At 41.6% G+C, this 23,070-nt stretch overlaps 1 protein-coding gene across 4 annotated transcripts; it reads left to right on the forward strand.

Annotated features, from left to right (window-relative positions):
- The first annotated feature begins 2,496 nt into the window (after positions 1 to 2,496).
- LOC110527950 (GATA-binding factor 2) lies at positions 2,497 to 21,199 on the forward strand. Of its 4 annotated transcripts, none has more exons than XM_090241097.1 (6): positions 2,497 to 2,919; positions 8,672 to 9,130; positions 10,076 to 10,648; positions 13,666 to 13,811; positions 16,609 to 16,734; positions 20,134 to 21,199. In XM_090241097.1, exons 2-6 carry the CDS (start codon positions 8,905 to 8,907, stop codon positions 20,431 to 20,433), a joined length of 1,371 nt encoding a protein of 456 aa, XP_090097223.1. In that variant the 5' UTR covers positions 2,497 to 2,919; positions 8,672 to 8,904; the 3' UTR covers positions 20,434 to 21,199. The 4 variants fall into 4 exon arrangements, with proteins under 4 accessions (XP_090097223.1, XP_021465268.1, XP_090097222.1 ...); XM_021609593.3 differs by lacking the exon at positions 2,497 to 2,919 and adding an exon at positions 8,017 to 8,457; XM_090241096.1 differs by lacking the exon at positions 2,497 to 2,919 and adding an exon at positions 8,220 to 8,366.
- The last annotated feature ends 1,871 nt before the right edge of the window (positions 21,200 to 23,070 follow it).

Raw genomic sequence — 23,070 nt, forward strand, 5'->3', positions numbered from 1 at the left:
TGCATTAGATGCATTGAATGTATTTCTTGTGCAAGTTTGAAAAGGCGGCGATAATCTGGGAATGAGAGATAAGGAACACCAATTTATTTAGCGGCACTTTGGTCCCTGCTTCCAGCTTCGGTCGGTGCTGACACCCCCAGCAGTTTGCTGATAACGATTAGGCCATTTATTATCTTCACAGAGAACAAAGATTGCCTAGTGCCGATGAAATATTACCCCTGGTAGGCTAATAATCGGAAAAAGAAGGGCCCTGGCATCTAATGCAGCATGCATATATAAATAATAACATCTCTGCCAAGCGCCGTGCAGACACTTACGACAAAAAAACCTGCTGCAGAACATGTTGAAAATGATAAGAAAGAAACATAGGCTAAATAAATGAATAAATACACAGACTACATGTTCATGTGCTTACGTGATTATGATGACCCCATGAAAAATATTATTATTCAATTATTGTTAGGCCTATTATTATTATTAAGTCCTCCTCCTTATAATTATTGTGGCTAATCTAGAACTATAATTTCGTAGGCTATGTTGTCATTACGCTCACCTCAAGATCATTTGCTTCAACATGTCCATAATATAAACTAGGGGTCAAACTATAGGCTAGATTTGGATGGACAATGTGACATGTCATATTGTCTATCTATGAAATATATATATATATATATATATATATATATATATATATATATATATATATATATATATTATTTTACAGAAGTTACAAATAGGATTTGAAGCTCTGGGCTGATAAACTAAACAGACGCTCACACCAAGAGGCTGTTATTTTCGCTGGACAGAGATCACAAGGCTCACGCTGCTCATACCTTTATTGATCTGTAACTAATAGGCATTCTAATTGGCTTAATGGTATGGGTATGTTGCAAAATTCTTAATTTACCCAACCATTTTTTTTTCAAGTGATGATGGGCTACCATCTTGTAAATAAACGATAATCTAAACGAAAAGAACTATTCGTGATGAGTGTTTGATTATAATTATTAACATTAACAAGTATTATCATAAACTTTGCTGTTGTTGATGATGTAACTTTATGTGGCCTAAAAGAAAGAACTGTTGCTTTTGGGGTGGATACAGTGAAAATAATGGACATTCAAATTGATCTCTTATGTCTGCTCCAAGTTCCCAAATGTTTAGTGCATTTTCAACTTCTAATTTGAATAATGGGATAACAACATCCGGACAGGGGTCGAGTTTACATTTCAAGGAAGGTATAGGCAGGCTAGAGTCACCACTGTATGCAAGGTCTAAGTCTATAATGCTCTATCCAATTTCAACAAGAGATTGTGTCTTCAATTGTGCGCGGCCATTGAATTTGATATTGTACAACAACATTTTGAAGAAAATGAAAGCCTATGCCCCATACAGGCTATTTAAAATATGGGCCTATAGGCACAAACTTTTGTATGGGGTCAAAATACAACAACCGTGTAGCCTACATTGGGGAGCTTTTTCTGCCTCCACGGAGGGTTGCCATTAAGCCATCTTAAGATAACATATAAGTTATCTCCTGTCTTTCTTTCTCCAGCTGTTATTCTTCTTTATTTTGTGAAATTCTGATATATGTAGACCAGACCGATTATTATCCGTTTATTTTTCTTTCGATTATTTAATCAACCAGGCCTTTGGGAGTGACAAATACACTAGTGACAGTGTGTATATTCTTTTCTGTTGTTGTTTTTATCCAAGGTCTTATTCATGGACGCAAAACAGAGGTATTTGCAGAAGCGATTTTAAGCATTGAAATGACTGCAAGTAATTCTGTCAAAGTTCAATTTTTCTTTATTTTCTTTATGCAAGCTTGGTTTTCTCCCCTTTTTGTGTGTGTGCACTCTAGGGGACACGGCCCGGGATGCAGCAGTCCTTGCACCTGCCTGGCTTTAGCTGCAGCGCACGAGCCTAGGTCGCGTGCAGGAGATTTTGAGGCTTTGCATGTTTTAAAGTTGGTGTTAATGTGTGGGACAGAGTAAAAAGAAGATCGTGGGAGGGAGGGTCGGTCATGGGGTATACCGTATTTCAATCAAAATGAGCGGGGAAGGAATTCATTACACCGGATTGCTGTAGGCCAATTATATTGTGCATGTAGTTTTAGTTTGCTTGAGAGCCCAGCAACCCAAGATAGCTCAATATGTAATATAATCACACCAATCTGAGTCAACTAAACTCAATAACCTGATTGGGAAGATGTTTGATCCAAGTGGATTGGGTGACAATAATGAAGCAGTGTCTCTTTAGGAAGCGTGTTTTTCGTATTCACTCAGTTACTGGGTTACTCACCTTACAAGGGTTGGTTGAGTGATGATACTGACGTGCCACTCTCTCTAACATTCCATAAGGAACTGTTCTGCTTCGACTATGAAGTGGAATTGTTGGCCGGATAAACCTTATGATTAAAAGGGTTTTAAGAATAAAAACTAGATACTGTGCGCCTCCTCTTTCACAATCCATATCAAAATGCTCAAAGAAGTCACGACCCGGAAGACAAGATTGAGACTGGTTGACGCACCATAACAACATACATTGCTCCTATGTCTATCAAGTTTTTTTCCCCCTCGTTTTCAGCGGAGCTATAGAAAGAAAACGGGGGAGAGAGAGAGATAAATAGAGATAACGGGAGAGATAGAGAGAGAGAAAGGGGGGGGGGGCGATGCTAAACTGCTTGCCAACTGACATAACTCTTTTGGGACAGAGGGACATAGCTTCCACAGCAGCATCACTAACAAACGCGGATTGATTTTTAGGCAGTCCAACACCCATAACTGCGCATAAAGGGAAACGTCAGCGAGAACTACGTAGTGCCAGGCAGGCGAAACCGAGACCCGGTTATAGGCTACCGGACTGAATCTCTCATTACTCCTCTCCCAGACAGAGCAGGACCGAGTCAGACTGGTGGTAAGAGATATTCATTATTTACTATTTACTATTGTTGTAAGTGGAATTATTTCGACATGCTGTAAATTCCTTGCAATCGTGTTACTGGTTGGGGTACATATTTATAGACTAGTTGTCCATCAACTGAAATTAAATATGTGAGAGTAGGCTATCCAAGCGTAAAGCTTATTTTTTTTAACCATCTGCCTATATATAATTTACAATATACTTGGCTCATAATGATGCATCGTTGACTGCACACATTATAGGCTACAGAGAGCCCTAGTTGGCACCGCACTTGGAGTGGCACCGTCACGGAGTAGCCGTGTTAGAATGTGGGAAGAACAAGATAACATATAAGCTATCATAATAATAACAATAGACTACAATTTCACTGCATTTTATGCAAACATTTTCTCATGTATTTATGTCATATAGTCTTTCGTTTATAAGAATTTGTTACGCAGCATGCAATCTAATTCTGCTATTATCTTCTGCTTATGTACTGCATGCACTTCCCTGTAAAATCTATAATTACTACTATCAAACATCACGGTTTTCTGGCTTGCAAAACAATAACATAATTGTTTTTATCAGACTAAATAGAATGCATAGAAACAGCATGCTATAGCTCCTTTCAGTATTCGTTATTACTTGTCTTTGTAACTATTGGGCTGTATAAACTAGGAATACAACACAATGTGATTCATTAAACATGAAGTCATCTGGTAGAGCTAAGGTCCTCCAAAGACATACCTTCCGCACCATCGATTAGGCTATAATTTGCCCAGATTCAATTCTTCATGGTTTAACAGTGTTATTACATGGTTATTACGAGTAGCCCAATCAGTTGAATGAACTGACTTCATGTGATCTGTTTTTTACTAGATGTTCGTGAAGTATTAAAAAGTTAATCACAATTGAACTTTAATTAAACGTGACAATTGCTGTGGCCTTGGGTTATGGAATTGTGGAATTGTGCAGATCTAGCCAATCACGGGTGTGAGATTAACATCAGCGTCATATTAAGATGACGATGTATGTATCCACTAATCACCTGTGCTTTCAAACGCATTAAGACTCCAGTAACCAACCCCCTTTCATCACAAGAAAGGGCAATAACGTCATGGTCTCAGTGGTCGAATAGAAACAGGGGCGGGACTGTTGTCTCGAGCAGGCAGATTTATTGCCCTCGTGAGACTGTCATCAGCTAATAAAAACGACACTTACACTCGAAACTCAGCATGTGGCCCCTTACCTATCAGTCACCTCACATGCCATACCAGTTAAGCGTCCCTTTTCTGATGATCACTTAGACCTAATATAAATACACTCTCAAATGATATCAAGGCTACCAGTGAGGTCCATGGAGCCAAAATGTACAGAAATCCATCCAATAATGGGCCATTATACTATGAACATTTTCTTTGAACATACAGTAGCCAGATTCACCAACTCAGAAAACAGTTAATGCATCTAGTTTAATATGAGGGTGAAAATGCATTGCTTTCACAACCCTATTCTGGGTTTGCACTTCCACTAGGATGGGCTGTGTGCTGGGTGCTGTCTGCTTCTGTCTACTCTATAGCCCCCAGTGCCCTGTGCTCGATGTAATTACCCATGAGTAAAGGACAATAATGCTTCAGCTGGTTTGTGTCATTCTCCTCTCCCCAGCTCTGCTTATCTTCACAAACCCCTCTGTGGCTTTCTCTACCCCCCCCCCCCCCCCCCCCCCATCCACCCTCACCCCTCTGAATAATGATGGATGTTGACCATAAGCAAGGGGAACAAACAGGTAGAGAAAGGCAAGCTCATTTCATAGCAGCACCTGTTAATTATTGGAATGGTCTCTGTTGCTCGTACACCGACTCTGGTTCAGTAATAACCATGTTGTGTTGTTGTCAAGTTGTGTAGCTACCATGCTGTGTTGTCATGTGTTGCTGCCTTGCTGTGTTGTTGTCTTAGGTCTATCTTTATGTAGTGTTGTGTTGTCTCTCTTGTTGTGATGTGTGTTTTGTCCTATATTTTATTTTATTTGTATATTTTATTTTTAATCCCAGCCCCCGTCCCCGCAGGAGGCCTTTTGCCTTTTGGTAGGCTGTCATTGTAAATAAGAATTGGTTCTTAACTGGCTTGCCTAGTTAAATAAAGGTTAAATAAAAAATAAATAAAAAATAACAACCGTCCGGTCATTCACCTTACCATAGCAATGGTCATAGGGATATCTTCAACATGAGATGTGCCTTTTGTTAAGTAAATCAGGTGTTAAATGGGGTGAAAATGAGACTGGAGTAGGACTTTAAAGCTGACCACTGCACAGATAGATCTACAAACCTACGGCAGAAGAAAAGAAGCAACCTGAATTGACATGGTTTTGCTACCATCGTATTGCCTCTTATTCATAACAATGCCTGTCATTGCCATGTATAGCCAATTAACATTTCTTATGGGAATAAATGTTTTCCCTCAGCCATAGGCAGCAAGGAAGGGTTCATGTGCTTACCTCCAAGGGCTCTACCGCTCTAGTAGGATAGCATCCCCTGTGAGACAATGCTGCTATGTCCTTGAGCGAGGACCCCCCCCCCCCCCCCCCCCCCCCACACACACACACACAAACCCATCATCCCATCCTTTGTTCCAGCACAGATACAAATGGGATTAATGAAGGTATAAATTACAGAGGGGTAAATCCCGTTGAGTAATCCATTTGGCAAACATGCGAAACAACAATGGAGAGGCTGCTTGCTGGGCCTGACCCACCCAGTCCCAGCCACACAGCACAGAGCAGGCTGCGGTACAGAGGAGCACAGCACCGAGGACAGACAACCACAGACAGACAAACAGCAGCGGTGATGTAAGGGGGAAAAGATGACCTGCTATGATCACTATTAGGGTTTGGTCAAGACAAGATTTGAATTCCTCTTGCTTTACATTGAAAACATGTAGTCGTTGCATTGCTGTTAAATTGATGCATCATAGTTTAGAGAGATCTCTTGTGTTGATGCTTTTTTATTATTTTTTCAGGGCAGTCCTGTACTTTTTTCATTGAAATATCTTTAGGGAATTCAAATGTATTTTGTACTTTAGACCAAAGTGCCATAGAAAACATGTAACTTGACCTGCTCAATGAATGACAATTGACAGAGTTGCAAATTATTTCAAAGAAACCTATTTATTAAGACAGATGTCCTCGCTACACCTGACATTTTCAGCTGCTACAGCTCTCATTTCAGGAGAATGTCTGTTATTTGGGTGATTACATAGGGAGACCCTTGGGTGTGTTATGACCCCACATACACTAATTTGTTGATTTTAGAAGTTGACAAGCACAGAGAGCTGAGCTCATCATGTCATGGCCCCTGACCAGATGCCAATGACTGAATGCCAAGCCACACACACTCTCGCTCGCTCGCGCGCAAGCACGCACGCACACAAACACACACACCCTGCAAATATCCTCATATCAAAGCCCAAACTGTCCAATTTCCCTCGTTCTAACATTGCGTTAAGCTATTCATGCATCGTTTTTTTCACAGGTTGAGTATAGTAGTCTAAGTATGTAATTATTTTATTTAGGCTTGGCCAAAACATCACTGTATTTCTATTAGAATAAACACAACTTGGTCGTAACTGATCTCGAGACTTTTTTGGAACAATTGTGAAGTCCATGCGCTGAGATTTTTTTCTGTGACGTCTAGTCTGGGCGTCAGAGAGGCGGCCAGTCTGGGCCCCGAGCTCCCTCCAATTATTGTCTGTCAATCACACACGCACACACACACATTCTTTATTAAAAAAGACATTCAAACATTTTCTTTTTAATATTTAATATCGTGATGTATGGCACGAAATGCCACATTTTTACTATAGCGGTTAAACCAGTACGTCTCGACTGGCGATGTGATCCTGGATGCTCTTTCCCCGTATTATTTTGATCAGGTACAGACAGGCCCATAGAATACCTGTGCAAAAGTGTGTAGGCTACAGTATTTCATCACATTATAATAAAATACCACTTGAAGGCTAAACCTAATAACCTCAGAACAAGCGCTGGATTATAGACTACATTTTAGGAGGTTCAGTTCAATAGGCTTTTGCTTATGAGGCCTTCCAATCTATTCCTGGCTTGAAATAAATCACAGGTATTTGGGTATGTAGACAGGTATTTGGGTATGTAGAGCGGTTGTAGGAAAAAGCGCTGGTTATACCTGCGCACTTGATAAAAGGTTATTGGCGACACTCTGTCTTTATGCCTGTGGTGGACAAGCCTTCTTGTTTCAGCCATGAGGTGAATGTAAACAAGAATTAACAAAGTGTTGCTAATGGTCACCAATTGGTTTTACACAGGTGAGGCGGGCCTGACGCCCTTTCTGTACCACCAAGTGAGAAAAAGGCGACATTAACATGCAGAAAGTGTTGACTGCTCTAGATCTTAGGCAAAACCAATGTTTTCACAAGAGGAATGTCGTGACTAATAATTAAAGACAATTAGGCGCTCACAACAATGGCCCCACTTTCGAAGTCATAAAACGGATCCTCTCCTATTAATCCTAGAGGTACTGAAAATTGGGTTTATATACATTGCAGGTTCATGTGATCATTCACACTTGCAATTGGTGTTGTTCTACAAGAAATGTACATAATTGGCATATAGAATCCTTGTAAAATATGTCCAAACTGCCGATGCAGTTCTCCACAAGGGCCTATGCTGTAAAACAAAACTTGTGAAAACCAACCACTTTACTGTTGAATACAGAATAATAACCAAAAGACTGCTTAATTATTTTATGATGTTTGATAGCATTTCAATTAGCCCACTAAACATGTTGAACATCTAATCTGGTTGGTTTAATTTAACTAGCCTATACAAAATAGCATTGGCATACACTTTGAATTCAAACTTAGCATTATAATGTTGTGTTTTCTAAAGGCTAAACAATCTCTAGGTGGTATGCAAGGCTAAGTGACAACAGCCTACAGGCTACTGCGTTTGCCAGATAATGTAGGTCTAGTTGACTGTTACAGAAATTGTCAGGCTTACAATTTACAGTTTCAATTTGCCTCCATCTGGGCTGTCCGTCTCTGAGTGTTGGTAAAAGAAGACATTATCAGGGGCAAAGTGCTCATTCTGCGAGCTTCACGAGAGAGAAAAGTCCCCCGAGAAATTACACCGCTGATTGATATGTCTTTTAGTTTTTTGGTCCGGGGCATTACTGTTTCGAATGGAAACTGAAAGAGCTGGGATACATGAGCCAATTGCAGCTATACTGATCTGTGATTGGCTTACAGGAGGTCACTGCTCGCCCTTGACTCCGCCCCGACGCGCTTGATATGGAATTTACTGGCGCCAGTCGCGTCAGTGTACTGCCACAATTCAATAGGAAAGTGCGCCCGGGTACCTCACGGATCAGGCGTTTCAGAGATTAAAGTGTGTTTGAACAGCTGATCGTAGTCATAGATCAAACTTTCAGGTAAATTCAGAAGAAATATTTTTTTTTCCAGTGGAATAAGATTGGATGCATGTGTTATGAGTATAACATTGCAGCAATGGTGCAATGCACTGTAAGTAGTTTTTTTTTTAAATTACAGTTTTGTGGTGAAAGCTGTTTGTAAAAGGTCGTCAGTATGCTGGCTATACAATGCCCCTGGGATGATTGAACGTATAGGGAAAACAACAAGCTCGTATATTTAGCATACATCGCCGAAGGATGTGTGCAAAAGAGTGTGCCACCAGGTTGTGTATTAAATTATAAAATGTTGTTGTGTTTCATTGCAGGTGTCAGTAAGAGCCAATAAAACGGATCAAGGATTCTATTTCTGAAGCAAAAAACCTGTAAGGAGAGTGTGCCGAAAACCCGTATGACATCACTACGTCCATCCTTTTCTCCACATTTCGGGACTGTAAAAAGTGCTTAATCCAGGAGAAGGACCACATAAAGATAACTTATATTTTCAGAAAAAGTACGACGTTTCGGTGATATCTTGGATAAAGTTATCGACGATTTAGGTATGGAAGTCGCAGCCGATCAATCTCGGTGGATGGCGCATCATCACGCCGTGTTGAATGGGCAGCATCCAGACTCGCATCACCACAGCTTGGCCCACAACTACATGGAGCCCATGGCGCCGCTTTTGCCCCCAGACGAAGTGGATGTGTTTTTAAACCACTTGGACTCTCAGGGGAACCCCTACTATGCCAACTCCCGGGCCAGGGTTACATACAGCCAGGCACATGGTAAGACGCGCTCAGCCTTGTGACTAAACTGTATTAATGAAGTCTGCTTTATAGCCTTTAGGTAATTGTGAGAGGGTGCAATAAGACAACATGTATCCAACCACCCAGGCTGTTGCTTTAAAACTAATCGATGGTAGGCCTACATTATTGCCATAACTGGTTGTGTGATGTTTGATGCACAATAACATTTTCCCATTACCAGTAAAAAGTCGTCCGTACAGAACCTTGTATTTAAAAACAAATCTATATATGGTATTTTATTCAATATGTGAGAACATAAATGATGTCAATTGAAATATTGTAAACACATAGATGTCCATACGCGTGGCTGTCTCTGGCGTACGGCATTGAATCATAAAACGAGCATTTCTAGCAAGAGACAGCGAGGGGAAAGGGAAGTATGTCATTTAACCCCTCTGTTGGAGCAGGGGTTTCTAGAGAGAGAGAGAGAGAGAGAGGGGCACTCCCGGATATAAAATCAAAACGCAAAATTACTAATAACATTATTTAGTCCGAGATCTGGAACTGAGCGACCAACAGGCCATTGGCAAATAGCAGTTCAGTCGAGGCCTCTACACTCCCATTTTCTCTCCGTGGATTTTTTCTCTCCCATACATGCTTTCGACAATAAGAGATTCTGTTGCAACAAGCGTAAACATTAACATCTGTAAATATTTTTGTCAAGTAGTCTATGGTACGGAGCTGTAGTAGCCTAACTATTGTTTTAGATTTCGATGGGGACTGTAAAATGGCGTGGTTTTAAAGTTGGTGCCCTGTAGGCTATTTTAATAACTTTTACACTAAGAAAAATATACCTCAATGTCGAGTTTAAATAGTTTGGAATTGACATCAACAGGTGAGGAGACAGCACTTTACGCAGGTTTGATAGTACTGGACACATCGCTTTCGATTTGAAAAAAAAATCATAATATTTCTTATTTACAGCTCGCCTTGGGAGTCCGGTTTGCCGGCCACACCTCATCCACAGCCCCGGCATTCCGTGGCTTGACAGCGGGAAGGCGGCCCTCTCTGCTGCCCACCACCATAACGCATGGGCGGTCAGTCACTTCAGCAAGCCAGGAATGCATCCTGCTAGCTCCGGCTACCCTTGCAGTAGCAGCTCCAGCACTGCTCCGGTGTCTTCCCTCACCCCTGCGTCCCACTGCAGCCCGCACCATCTCTACAGTTTCCCTCCTACGCCTCCCAAAGACGTGTCTCCGGACCTCGGCCCTACTTCTCCAACCTCCACCTCGACAAGAATGGACGAAAAGGAGTCCATCAAATACCAAGTGTCACTGGCAGAGGGAATGAAAATGGAGGGTTGCAGTCCTCTCCGCAACAGCCTGGCTTCGATGAGTGCCCAAACTCCCGCAACACACCACCCCATCCCGACCTACCCATACTCTCTCCCAACACCACACGAATACGGCGGCAGTCTCTTCCACCCCGGTAGCCTGCTGGGTGGATCTTCATCCAGCTTTACGCCGAAGTGTAAAAGCAAAGCCCGGTCGTGCTCAGGTGAGTTTCATAAGTCTATTCTGCGCATAAAGAGTCTGGTATAGCCTAATTATGTACTTTTAAGGTATACAAATATTGGGAGTCAATGTTAGGGCAATATAAACCAGTGTCAGGTCTATGTTTTGTCAAAACGCTTTGGAAGTGCATGGATTTCTGTCAGGGCCCAAACAAGAATGAACATTTAGCTTGTTCTAAATGTATTTTACTTATAGTGATATGAATGCTTTAATCTTCAAGAAATAGATTGGGTGGTCCTGTAAGTGTTTCGCTGTCGAACAGTTGCTGTAATAACTTCAGGTTGTTTTACCTGCAGCGCTTCTCGCCTTCCCAAACCTGTCCCAGTGGCTCTTATCTCTGTTCCACTTGTAAACACCATCCACTTAAATGAAATGATTAAGCATTTAACATGAAACGACTAATATTTGAAACGCAAATATTCAGGTTTGAACATGATTAAAACACCTTTGAGTCGAGGCAAGGAGATAACAGCCTAGTCAAACAATCACCAAAATTAAAATACGGAATTCAACGTGAAACATTAGTTTATTTTCAATAATTTGGCTTATAGGCTAGATGGCAGAATTATTATGAAGAGGGTTCTGAATATAATAATATTTCAATAGAATATGTAATAATACTTATTGTGAATGTTTTTATTAGTAGGTCTGTTGAAAGTGCTACGTGACCTAGGCCTATAATAAGCATGTCAGACAGGCCTATCCAGATTTTAAAATAACGTTTTTTTATTACAAAATTGCACGAATGCTAACCTAATCATTATTTTGAAACGATATTCTATGTGGTCGTGTTTATGTTTATCGGGCCTGGTTGGCTGGATGCTGAGAATAAATGCCACCAATGCCCTTGTTTGGCAGAAGCTTAAAAAATGCAGGAGTCACGACGCTCTGGCGACTCCTGCCATATCCTGTGAACAAATCACGACCTCCACCGTCCACTGCTCGCCCCAATACTAACAAAGCACTGTCGTGACGCGCTGTCACAGGCGACAGAACCCTGCTGTTTGTGTTTTTAAGCATGGCCTTGGCCCAGTGCGCTGAGATAGTGAGAAATAATCAAGCCCAGGGAGATGAAAGGATGATTAACACTAGTAGTAATGACCATATCGAAGACAACAAAGTCATAATAAAATGATAATAATTGATAATAAGTTTATGATATTGTAATAATAACGTTTCTCTTATAGCAGTTTAGGTTCTCCGAAAAGAGCACATCACCTTCAGATAAATGTATAAAAATATTAGATAGTTAATTACATAGTTAATCAAGCCATCACATGAGCTCATAGGGAGACATTTATCATTACATTTGCTCAGACTAATTAACTCAAAAATAATTATGTTGTGGGCCTGGTGTTGTGGAGTCTCTCTAACTGTTTGTTAGTGTATAGAGATATTAGCAAACAACTGTCTTCATTTGGGTTATCACTACAGATCAAAGTGTTATTGTCTGATGTATGCTCAGTAGTTCAATAATTTGTGGATGGTAGATTGGTTATGCAAATATTTTAATTAAAACGGTATCCACAAATCCTTTAAAGGGATTATTTTATGCAAGAGCATTGTAACTATCACAACAGAGAAATACACATGAACTTGAATCTTTCCTTACAGATCCAGAATCAGTAACTCACATAAGGCCTGCCATTCCTTTATCAGTCCCAAAGTCTGATGGAGCCGTGCTTGATTGTTGTATGAAATGCCACAATGACATTTCAGCAGTCAGCACATACCTTACACAACAGTGTGGCTTCCTGTTTAAATAACCTTAAACTAGCCCTATCCGCTCACCTACATACCTCCTCCCTGGAATGGCAATGGCTTCAGTCTCTCTACTATACTCTCAGCCAGGGGGATTTCAGTGTTCTTCCCCCAAGGAACTTCCCAAATGACACAACAATTCAACAGATTTGGTCATTCTGGAGCTGTAAGGCGATGTTGTATTGATACTGGTGCCTCTGCTGGACTACCAAAACAGGGAGAGAGAGTCAAACACTCAGAATACACTTCAAAAGGAGCGTTGCCATTGTCCAGAGCAGATCCCTTTCTCAGGTTTAGGTGGGACTATGGGTGTTGCTGACATTATAAAAGGAATAAAGGCACGATGCTCTAGGGAGAGGGAAACATGAATTAAACAAGGCCATTTTGGTCGAGGTTCAGCAACGGCCCATTTGACTGAGCCTGTGCATTATACCACAGTGCAACCTGTAAGAGGAGAGAGAGAGAGACAGGCAACACCCACTGTCTTTCTGCAGCTGAAGATGTAGAAGTGGGTGAAAAGACTTGAACCCTGAACACACCAGAAGAGGGTCATCACTAAATGGGTCACAGTAGCTGCCAGGCACACAAAGAGAAACCTAACAATTAAAAGATTTTGTAAATAATTTCAAAAGTCATGAGTAAAGGGAAACATAGAAACCGGGCTGGTATGAAGTGATACAGAGCTATAATATGGGCACCTATTTGTTGGAGACCACAATGTGGTCAGGCCCACATTTAATACCACCACCAGCACCACACTCTTCTGTTTCCTCTCATGTGTGCCCACAGCACATGAATTATGTAGCTCTAATTTGATGGTGTCTCACATTCATCTGTTTGGACACCTTTGGACACGTCCTGGCTGTCTCTGTGTTTCCTACCCTGGATCACTTTACATACAGGTGTCTGTGTCCATGGCGATTCGCCCTGAACCAAACTGTACAAATGACAGTCATATGGGATTGTCTTTGGCTGGTACGCCTGCACACTGATATGTACACTGAGACACTGTCCTCCCAGTGTGTGTTTGTGTGTGTGTGTGTGTGTGTGTGGGGGGGGGGCAACTTCATATTATACTACTAATGAAGAGTGTGTCCAGTAGGCTCATGATTTCCTCTGTGTCCTCCTGGCGGCTATTGTCTTCAATGTGAATCCGTTACTGTTTAGCTTTTGATGGAGTGTGAACTTTTTAATTATATAAATGTCCCTTTGTCTTCCCTCCACTTGAATTCTGCTCAGAGGGGCGCGAGTGTGTCAACTGCGGTGCCACCTCCACCCCGCTGTGGCGGCGGGACGGGACGGGTCACTACCTGTGCAACGCCTGCGGCTTGTACCACAAGATGAACGGCCAGAACAGACCTCTCATCAAGCCCAAACGCAGACTGGTGAGTCCCCATCTCGCTCCCGTCTACCCTTCCACATCTGAGAAAGGGGGCCAGAATAGAGCACGAAGCAGATACCGCCAGGACAATTCCAGGAAAGTTGTATTTTCCCTATGATCTTCCTGGAATTGTTTGTCCCTCTCACCCCCTGGTGATTGCCTCCACCGTCTGTTACAATACTGCTACTATTGCCATTGTTACTGCTATCATTAGTGCTGATACTGCTGATACTGTCACTGATCCCAATGCCCATGTTGCTTTGGTTATCACCACCCTGAAGTGAGTGAAAAACAGTGCACACACATAAATACTTTGTCCAGTGTTTCTGCACAGGCATTTAAGAGCATGGATGATTCTGAGCCTTGTTATTTCTATTGCACATAAGCCTATATATTTTCCTTGTCTCAGGTGGGCTGAATTATTACTGTGTGTTTAATTTACAAGTTATTATTACAATAATTTTTTCCCCAAATGATAATGGTTCCTGATTATATTGAAAAGGTTTATTTGTTAATTTTATATTCAGACCTCTGATTAGGATTCATCATTGTGACTGTATAGGATAGGCATACTTACCATCTCAAACATTTTAAGATATTCAAGTTGTGAGAAGTGACATTATTTCAGTGGCAGTTCAAGGCACATTCCAAATGCTAACTTTTGGGTAGCTCCAAGCATTTTCGCATTAACATGCAATGAATTTAGATTGATATAAACTTTAAATTCGATATTTACATTTTGCTAAACCATATTTTACTTTATTTATATAAGGAACTTTTCTACCTTGTTTCCCTCTGAACATGTTAATGATCAGTAGGGGTTTACCCGCCATACCTCATTTCTGTATAGGCTAGATCTGAATAGTTTTGTTCTGACATAATTAAATCATACATAGGCCTAATGGGAATATTTCAATCAATAGCTTATAGCTCACTATCTAATTAAATGGACACTCGTTATGCAGTCATCCAGTCATGCAGTTCCAAAGACGCAATAATAGACCAAATTGTAGCCCAATTCACTCGTGTTGTTAAATGTAAATTCGTGTTATAATTTACAAGTGTAGCCTAACCCACGCGGTGGCCTATTTGAAATATTGTAATTGTTTAACACATTGCAATGGTTGCCTGAGTTTTTATTTGTATTTATTTTATTTCACCTTTATTTAACCAGGTAGGCTAGTTGAGAACAAGTTCTCATTTGCAACTGCGACCTGGCCAAGATAAAGCATAGCAGTGTGAACAGACAACACAGAGTTACACATGGAGTAAACAATTAACAAGTCAATAACACAGTAGAAAAAAGGAGAGTCTATATACATTGTGTGCTAAGAGTTTGTCTTTGGCTAGGTTATCTTCCATTGAGATACATGTAATGGGATGGAGAACATTGCGAATGTTGTTTTTTATTTCTATATTTCTATCTCTTTTTGAAATATATTGTAACAGACTGTATTAGCGTTATTGTCAGCATTAGTGGAACAAGTAGGCTATAAGTCATTTTAGCGCAGCTTGGTGTAAATAAGCGCGCCTCTGACTCGTTCTCTCGATGAGAAGTCCATTACATTTTCCATTGGTCGGTCTGTGGCCGCAGCTTTGCATTTTCAACTCAAGTGTTTTCAGAGTTCTGTTCAAAGGGCATCCAGTTGTTTCCTATTCGGATATCTGCCCCGGCACGATAAGGAAGCCAGGCTCCCGGGTGTTTCCGCCTTCAACAAATACCGCTGCATTTTGTATGGACCCGGCAGGCCAGACTTTTACAGTATACTGTAAAGCGATTATCATAACACTATAGGACCCAGTTATGTGTGAAGAGAGAGAGAACGTGAGGGGCGGGATGGTGGTGGGGATTGGAAAATAAATGTATTTATGTTCTTTGTCTGTTGTTTGTTGGTCATGCACGGTTGGCACTGGCACATGCTTTATGCCCCGGAATGCGATGTGGTTTTTGTTGTAGTACTATTCTATTTTTCTATTTTTTTTAATTCCGTCCGTCGCCATCCTAGTTTTTATTCGGGATGTTTTGCATGAACCACTGTCATAAAACCCTAAATTAATAAAAAATAAATACATAGGCCTACATGCAATGTTATTGTATTGTGAGCCTAAATGTTTCTTATTATGTATGAAGAATAGATCTGTAATGGACACAAAGCGCACTGGCAGACAGGGTCCTGATCTTATAGACGCTTATAGTCCGGGTCGTTTGATTCTCTGGATCAAGGGAAGGGAGAATCATGCATAGAGACGGTATAAATTATTAATGTGCCCTATCTAATTTTTTTATTAAATGAAATATGACAGCAGAAATTGGTACAAGACAGAAACAACGCATTTCAGAGAAACAGCTTTTGTAGCATTGCATAAATTGGAAAATTGAATTAAGCTTGTATAAATCACAGAATATATTCAATTAAACAAATACAGATGTGACTCCCTGTAAGCAATTTCATGAGTCTAACTGGCGCTGGCCTGGCTTTGAAGTTATTTGTGAATGTAGCCCGGAGAGTGGGACATCACAATAGGCTATAAAACGAGAGGTTTTAAATTTTAAACGCAGAAATATCCTATAGGCAAAAAAATGAACATTTGAAATGTATAGGCCTAATCTATATTAGGCTATGCCTTAGGCTACGCCTACATGGCCATGGTAGTTAATTTCAATAATCGTATTCATGTCATGTTCACTTTCCTCGTTGATCTCTGTTGCCTAAGCTAATACAATCGTCAAATCAGCTAACATTTGAATGGCTTTATTCATAATGTAGCCTATTAACGTTCTGCCTTTTTCTCCACCACAGTCCGCTTCGAGACGAGCTGGCACCTGCTGCGCTAACTGTCAGACCACCACCACCACCCTTTGGAGGCGTAACGGCAATGGCGACCCGGTGTGCAACGCCTGCGGGCTCTACTATAAACTGCACAACGTAAGTAGCCTAACCGCTTACATAGAAACTGCGGGGCGAGCTGGTCAAGTGGGCGGACAGCTTGTATCGATTTAGGAGCGGGGGCGAGAGATGCAAAGCCTGCTTTCCCTGTGAAGCGTTTTTTTCCCTTTTTATTAATCCATCTTTGTTTCAATGGTGGGTGTTACTCCCAGGAGAGGCTGGAGGGTGGGACTGTCATTCTAGGTAACGCGTCAGTTACATTGATGTCAGGGTAACACGGAACCCAAACCGGCTGCGCGCGTGCGCTATCGTGCATACATTTATTTTGTCCCCCAAACCAAACGCGATCACTACACGCAGGTTAAAATAGCAAAACAAACTCTGAACCAATGACATTCATTTGGGGACAGTTCGAAAAGCATTAAACATGTATGGCAATTTAGCTAGTTAGCTTGCACTTGCTAGCTAATTTGCCCTATTTAGCTAGCTTGCTGTTGCCAGCTAATTTGTCCTATTTAGCTAGTTTGCTGTTGCTAGCTAATTCCTCCTGGGATATAAACATTGAGTTGTTATTTTACCTGAAATGCATAAACTCCTCTACTCCGCCAATTAATCCACACATAAAACGGCCAACCAAATTGTTTCTAGTCATCTCTCCTCCTTTCAGGCTTTTTCATCTTTGAACTTATATGGCGATTGGCATCTAAACTTTCATAGTATTACCACAACGACCGGCAAAACAGTTTGTCTTTCAATCACCCACGTGAGTATAACCAATGAGGAGATGGCACGTGGGTACCTGTTTCTATAAACCAACAAGGAGATGGGAGAGGCAGGACTTTCAGCACGATCTGTGTCACAAATATAACTGACTTCTATTTTAGCCCTTGGCATCGCAGACACTTGTTGACGGCGAGCAGTGTGGGTGCAATAATTGAATAACATGGATTTCTAAAATTATTTAGCGACGCTTGCACACGCGATGTGTCCGGTCTGGTCAGCATGTAACGTGTAAGTTACATTGATGCCATGGTAACGCCGTCAGTTACATTGATGCCAGGGTAACGTGTAGGTTACATTGATGCCATGGTAACGCCGTCAGTTACATTGATGCCATGGTAACGCCGTCAGTTACATTGATGCCATGGTAACGCCGTCAATTACATTGATGCCAGGGTAACGTGTAAGTTACATTTATGTCATGGTAACGCCGTCAGTTACATTGATGCCAGGGTAACGCTGTCAGTTACATTGATGCCATGGTAACGCCGTCAGTTACATTGATGCCAGGGTAACGCGTCAGTTACATTGATGCCATGGTAACGCCGTCAGTTACATTGATGCCATGGTAACGCCGTCAGTTACATTGATGCCATGGTAACGCCGTCAGTTACATTGATGCCATGGTAATGGCGTCAGTTACATTGATGCCATGGTAATGCGTCAGTTACATTGATGCCAGGGTAACGCCGTCAGTTACATTGATGCCAGGGTAACGCCGTCAGTTACATTGATGCCATGGTAACGCCGTCAGTTACATTGATGCCATAGTAACGCGTCAGTTACATTGATGCCAGGGTAACGGGTCAGTTACATTGATGCCATTGTAATGCCGTCAGTTACATTGATGCCATGGTAACGCCGTCAATTACATTGATGCCAGGGTAACGTGTAAGTTACATTTATGTCATGGTAACGCCGTCAGTTACATTGATGCCAGGGTAACGCTGTCAGTTACATTGATGCCATGGTAACGCCGTCAGTTACATTGATGCCAGGGTAACGCGTCAGTTACATTGATGCCATGGTAACGCCGTCAGTTACATTGATGCCATGGTAACGCCGTCAGTTACATTGATGCCATGGTAACGCCGTCAGTTACATTGATGCCATGGTAATGGCGTCAGTTACATTGATGCCATGGTAACGCGTCAGTTACATTGATGCCAGGGTAACGCCGTCAGTTACATTGATGCCAGGGTAACGCCGTCAGTTACATTGATGCCATGGTAACGCCGTCAGTTACATTGATGCCATAGTAACGCGTCAGTTACATTGATGCCAGGGTAACGGGTCAGTTACATTGATGCCATTGTAATGCCGTCAGTTACATTGATGCCATGGTAACGCCGTCAATTACATTGATGCCATGGTAACGTGTCAGTTACATTGATGCCAGGGTAACGCGTCAGTTACATTGATGCCAGGGTAACGCGTCAGTTACATGGATGCCAGGGTAACGCGTCAGTTACATTGATGCCATGGTAACGCCGTCAGTTACATTGATGCCAGGGTAACGCGTCAGTTACATTGATGCCAGGGTAACGCGTCAGTTACATTGATGCCAGGGTAACGCCGTCAGTTACATTGATGCCAGGGTAACGCCGTCAGTTACATTGATGCCAGGGTAACGCGTCAGTTACATTGATGCCAGGGTAACGCGTCAGTTACATTGATGCCATGGTAACGCTGTCAGTTACATTGATGCCAGGGTAACGCGTCAGTTACATTGATGCCAGGGTAACGCGTCAGTTACATTGATGCCAGGGTAACGCGTCAGTTACATTGATGCGAAATTGTCTGAGAGTAGCCCTTTCAGATCCAGCATGGCTTCCAGTCCTGTGTATTCATGTTTAGTGAGATAATTATATGCAATAGCCTTAAAGGCTCATGCCATTTATTGTGGCTTGATCATACAATGCCTGTTAAACCTGTTCCACAACATTTATGGCACATCAGATTTCCCCCCTCATGTTTATTAAGAAGGCAACATGTTTTCCATCATAGTTGTTTAGATTTTTCTAAATGATCTAAAATTGCAAATTACGCTTGACATAATTGAATATAAAATCACTGAGAGTGCAAGAAAATATCCAATGACTAATCATTTAGAAAAAAAGAAACACAGTTTAAAAAAAAAAAAACTTTATTTAACTAAGCAGGTTAGTTGGGGCGGCAGGGTAGTGGTTAGGGTAGCCTAGTGGTAAGGTTGCAAGTTCAAATCCCAGAGCTGACAAGGTACAAATCTGTCGTTCTGCCCCTGAACAGGCAGTTAACCCACTGTTCCTAGGCCGTCATTGAAAATAAGAATTTGTTCTTAACTGACTTGCCTGGTTAAATAAAGGTAAAATAAAAAAAATTAAAAAAAAGTTAAGAACAAATTCTTACTTACAATGACAGCCTACTGGGGAACAGTGGGTTAACTGCCTTGTTCAGGGGTAGAACGACCAAATTTTGCCTGGTCAGTTCAGGGATTTGATCCAGCATCCTTTTGGTAACTGACCCAACACTCTAACCACTAGGCTACCTGCCACCCCCAGGTAAAAACCACATAATATTAATATGAAGCCTGTATATATATATATTATTGAACTATATTACTCCAGGCTTGTCTGACTACTCCTTAGCTAACATCCCTCCTCCCTGGCCTCTCCACAGGTCAACAGGCCAATGACCATGAAGAAGGAGGGCATCCAGACACGCAACCGCAAGATGTCCAGCAAGTCCAAGAGGGGCAGGCGTTCCGGAGATGGCTACGATGAGCTGTCCAAATGCATGCATGACAAGTCCTCCCCCTTCGGCGGTGGCCCTGGCCTGGCTGGACACATGACCCACATGGGCCACCTTCCCCCCTTCAGCCACTCCGGACACATGCTGCCCACTCCCACTCCCATCCACCCTTCGTTCGGCCATCCTCACCATCACTCCGGACGGTCGCCGGCTTGGGCTGAGCACTGAAACCTCCTGAAGCCCCTCCATCACCCCTCCACCATATCATCACCACGAATGCTTCTGTCTCTAGAGGGGTAAATTGGGCTCACTGTCAGTAGCACATTGTTTTGCCTGGCCTCATTTAGAGAATTGATGGAGAGGAGACGTGACTGAAGGGAGAGAGAACGTGAGTGTGCGAGGGTGAAGCGGAACATGGGCGTGTTGAGTTGCTCCCTTCAAGTTGCCTTTTTTTTTACTGAGTCACTTTGGTACCCCTCCCACCCTATGAGAGAAAAGATGTGAGGTATTAGGAGAACCACTGCTTTCCCCTCCTGTACCTCTGTAGTGTAATGAGACCAACCTCCCCCTTCCTGTTGTGGACAGACTGTTGACACCGTGGGTATGAGAGACTTTCTGAACCAGCCTCCCCACACATGCATACACACACACACACCACTGACCCCTCACCTCTCACATGCTGGAATACACACCACCCGCCTGGTCCCCCTGGACTTTATTGGAAAAAAGAAGCAAGCAAACAGAAAGTTTATATAAAGTTAATAATTGTTATTATTGTTGTTATAATTGATGTTATACTAGTTGTTATGATAATTTATTTTCACTCTTTTTGCTTTCTTCAGAACACAAGGATATTGTTACGATTATAGTTTCAGTGTTATTATGTAAAGAAAAGAACACAGACTTATCTTAGACGAGACATTGTTCCTAAGCTGTATGTTTTTAACATTTTGTCCATCTCACAAAATAAAGGAAATCAAGTTTTAATACTAAATAATGTCACTGAGTCCTTTAAATGTGAAATGTATCGTGTCTTTGTCTCTCTCTCGCCATCTGTGTCTATTGGAGTGTCAGTGTGAATTCCAGTGTTGGTGAAGAGGTTTTGATTCCTGCTGTATTTCTAAGTGATATCAGATGTAATGAAGCCAACTCTATGATCCCCAAAGTGCAGTAATGGTTTTGTTGAGCTCCTCCCCTGAGTGATGTGCTGCTGTTTATAGAAGGCTTCTTTGTGGAGCTCACGCCCCAGGGTGCACCAGTGTGACCCAGACAGCAGGCTCCAAACCCAGGGTGAGCACAGGGCTCCCACGTCACACACTAACGCGTACACATGTCCTACAGAAATACACATTTTCGGTTCATATTACAGTTTTTTTCTATCGCTTTGGTGCAATTTTCACAAGTACAGTATGTGGTACATTTTCACAACACTTAGTACAAAACAAGGCAGTTGTTTAAAAACTCAAAGCACATTTTCAATTGACTAAGTACAACACACAAAATCACAGTCCCTTTTTCACCAAACTTAATCAGTGTTACATCTCGAAATACATGTTTCACATTGGAATACATGTTCATATAAAGTAAGTTGCTTTTCACAATGCAATGCTCCCATTACCTTTGATATGGTTGTCTTCTCATTTGTTAAAATACATTTGACTATTACTTAATCCGACTGCTCTTAATGAATAATCACTTAACCATTTGGTAAACCTACAGCTTTTAAACTGGTTTGCCTGTTTCACATTGCTTCACAAAAAATTGTATTGGCAAAAAGAGTACTGTAATACTTTGATATATACAATTTACGTAGAAGACACTTTTATTCAAACACGAAAACAGTCCACAACTCTGGTGTTGCTAGGGCCATGCTCTTATGAACTGAGCCACGTACAGGACCACTACCACACACAAGTACAAACAATACTGTAAAATACAATACACAGGTTCAATATAGATGGAAGATGTATGATTGCCAAACCCATGAGCGTACCACCCTCCTTCATCCCATAGACGAGGCATGCAAGGATTTCAATCCAGACCTATGTCAGGCTTTCTCCCCAGGTGCATGAACAATGAGGACATTTACGCCGATTCCGATGAGAACTCGTAGCCAAATGCTCAAGACAAGCTTGATGCAAACATTACGTTTCTTTCATTTATTTTGTTTGAATACATTGTGAAAGATGTCTTCAGTGGAAATGTGATGTTCAGTCAATTTTAGTGGGTAGTATTGCCTAATGTGAACAGTGTAATGTACATAAATGTACAGTGCTGTAGCAAATTGCATTCAAAGGACACTTTTTAAACATTTTCTATTTCTATATTTTCTATTGAATTAACTGGTTGTTGTGTGTTTTGGTGATTAAATCGATGTTCTTATGTTATTTTACAGTAAACTTATTGTTTGGATCAATGGCTGTGCAGTAAAAGATGTCTCATAACAAAAGTAATGCACAATAAATGGTTTTGAATATAATACTTAATGCGTTACAAGTATTAACAGTTTGGAGTTTTGTACTAAGAGTTTGGGAAATTAAACACATATTTGTGAAAATAGCACCAAAGCGATTGAACAAAAACGTTATTCCTTCCTTATTTCCATCTCGATTCCTCGTGTCCCTCTCCCAGAATGCCCCTCTCTGGGCCACAGCGCAGTGATTGGAGTGAGAGGAAGGACAGAAGGTCTTTAGTGGGAGAGAAAAGAGGAAGGAAAGGCAATCAGGCGACCTGTGAGCAAACACATGGGAGGTTGTTTGGACCCCTCACACACAGATGTGCTTGCAGCTGAGGACTGCAGGAAATAGCTCTCAACTCTCTCTCCCTCTGTCTGCTGTTTTGTCTCTCTCTCTAGCCCTGTTTATA

The sequence above is a fragment of the Oncorhynchus mykiss genome, chromosome 7, assembly GCF_057628025.1.
Source record: "Oncorhynchus mykiss isolate SJ-2025 chromosome 7, ASM5762802v1, whole genome shotgun sequence".
Taxonomy (NCBI): Eukaryota; Metazoa; Chordata; class Actinopteri; order Salmoniformes; family Salmonidae; genus Oncorhynchus; species Oncorhynchus mykiss.

Coding starts and splice junctions, on each gene's coding strand:
- LOC110527950 (XM_090241097.1), top strand. CDS start 8,905: ATGGAAGTCGCAGCCGATCAATCTCGGTGGATGGCGCATCATCACGCC. Junction 10,649..13,665: donor CAAAGCCCGGTCGTGCTCAG/GTGAGTTTCATA, acceptor AATTCTGCTCAG/AGGGGCGCGAGTGTGTCAAC. Junction 13,812..16,608: donor TCAAGCCCAAACGCAGACTG/GTGAGTCCCCAT, acceptor TCTCCACCACAG/TCCGCTTCGAGACGAGCTGG.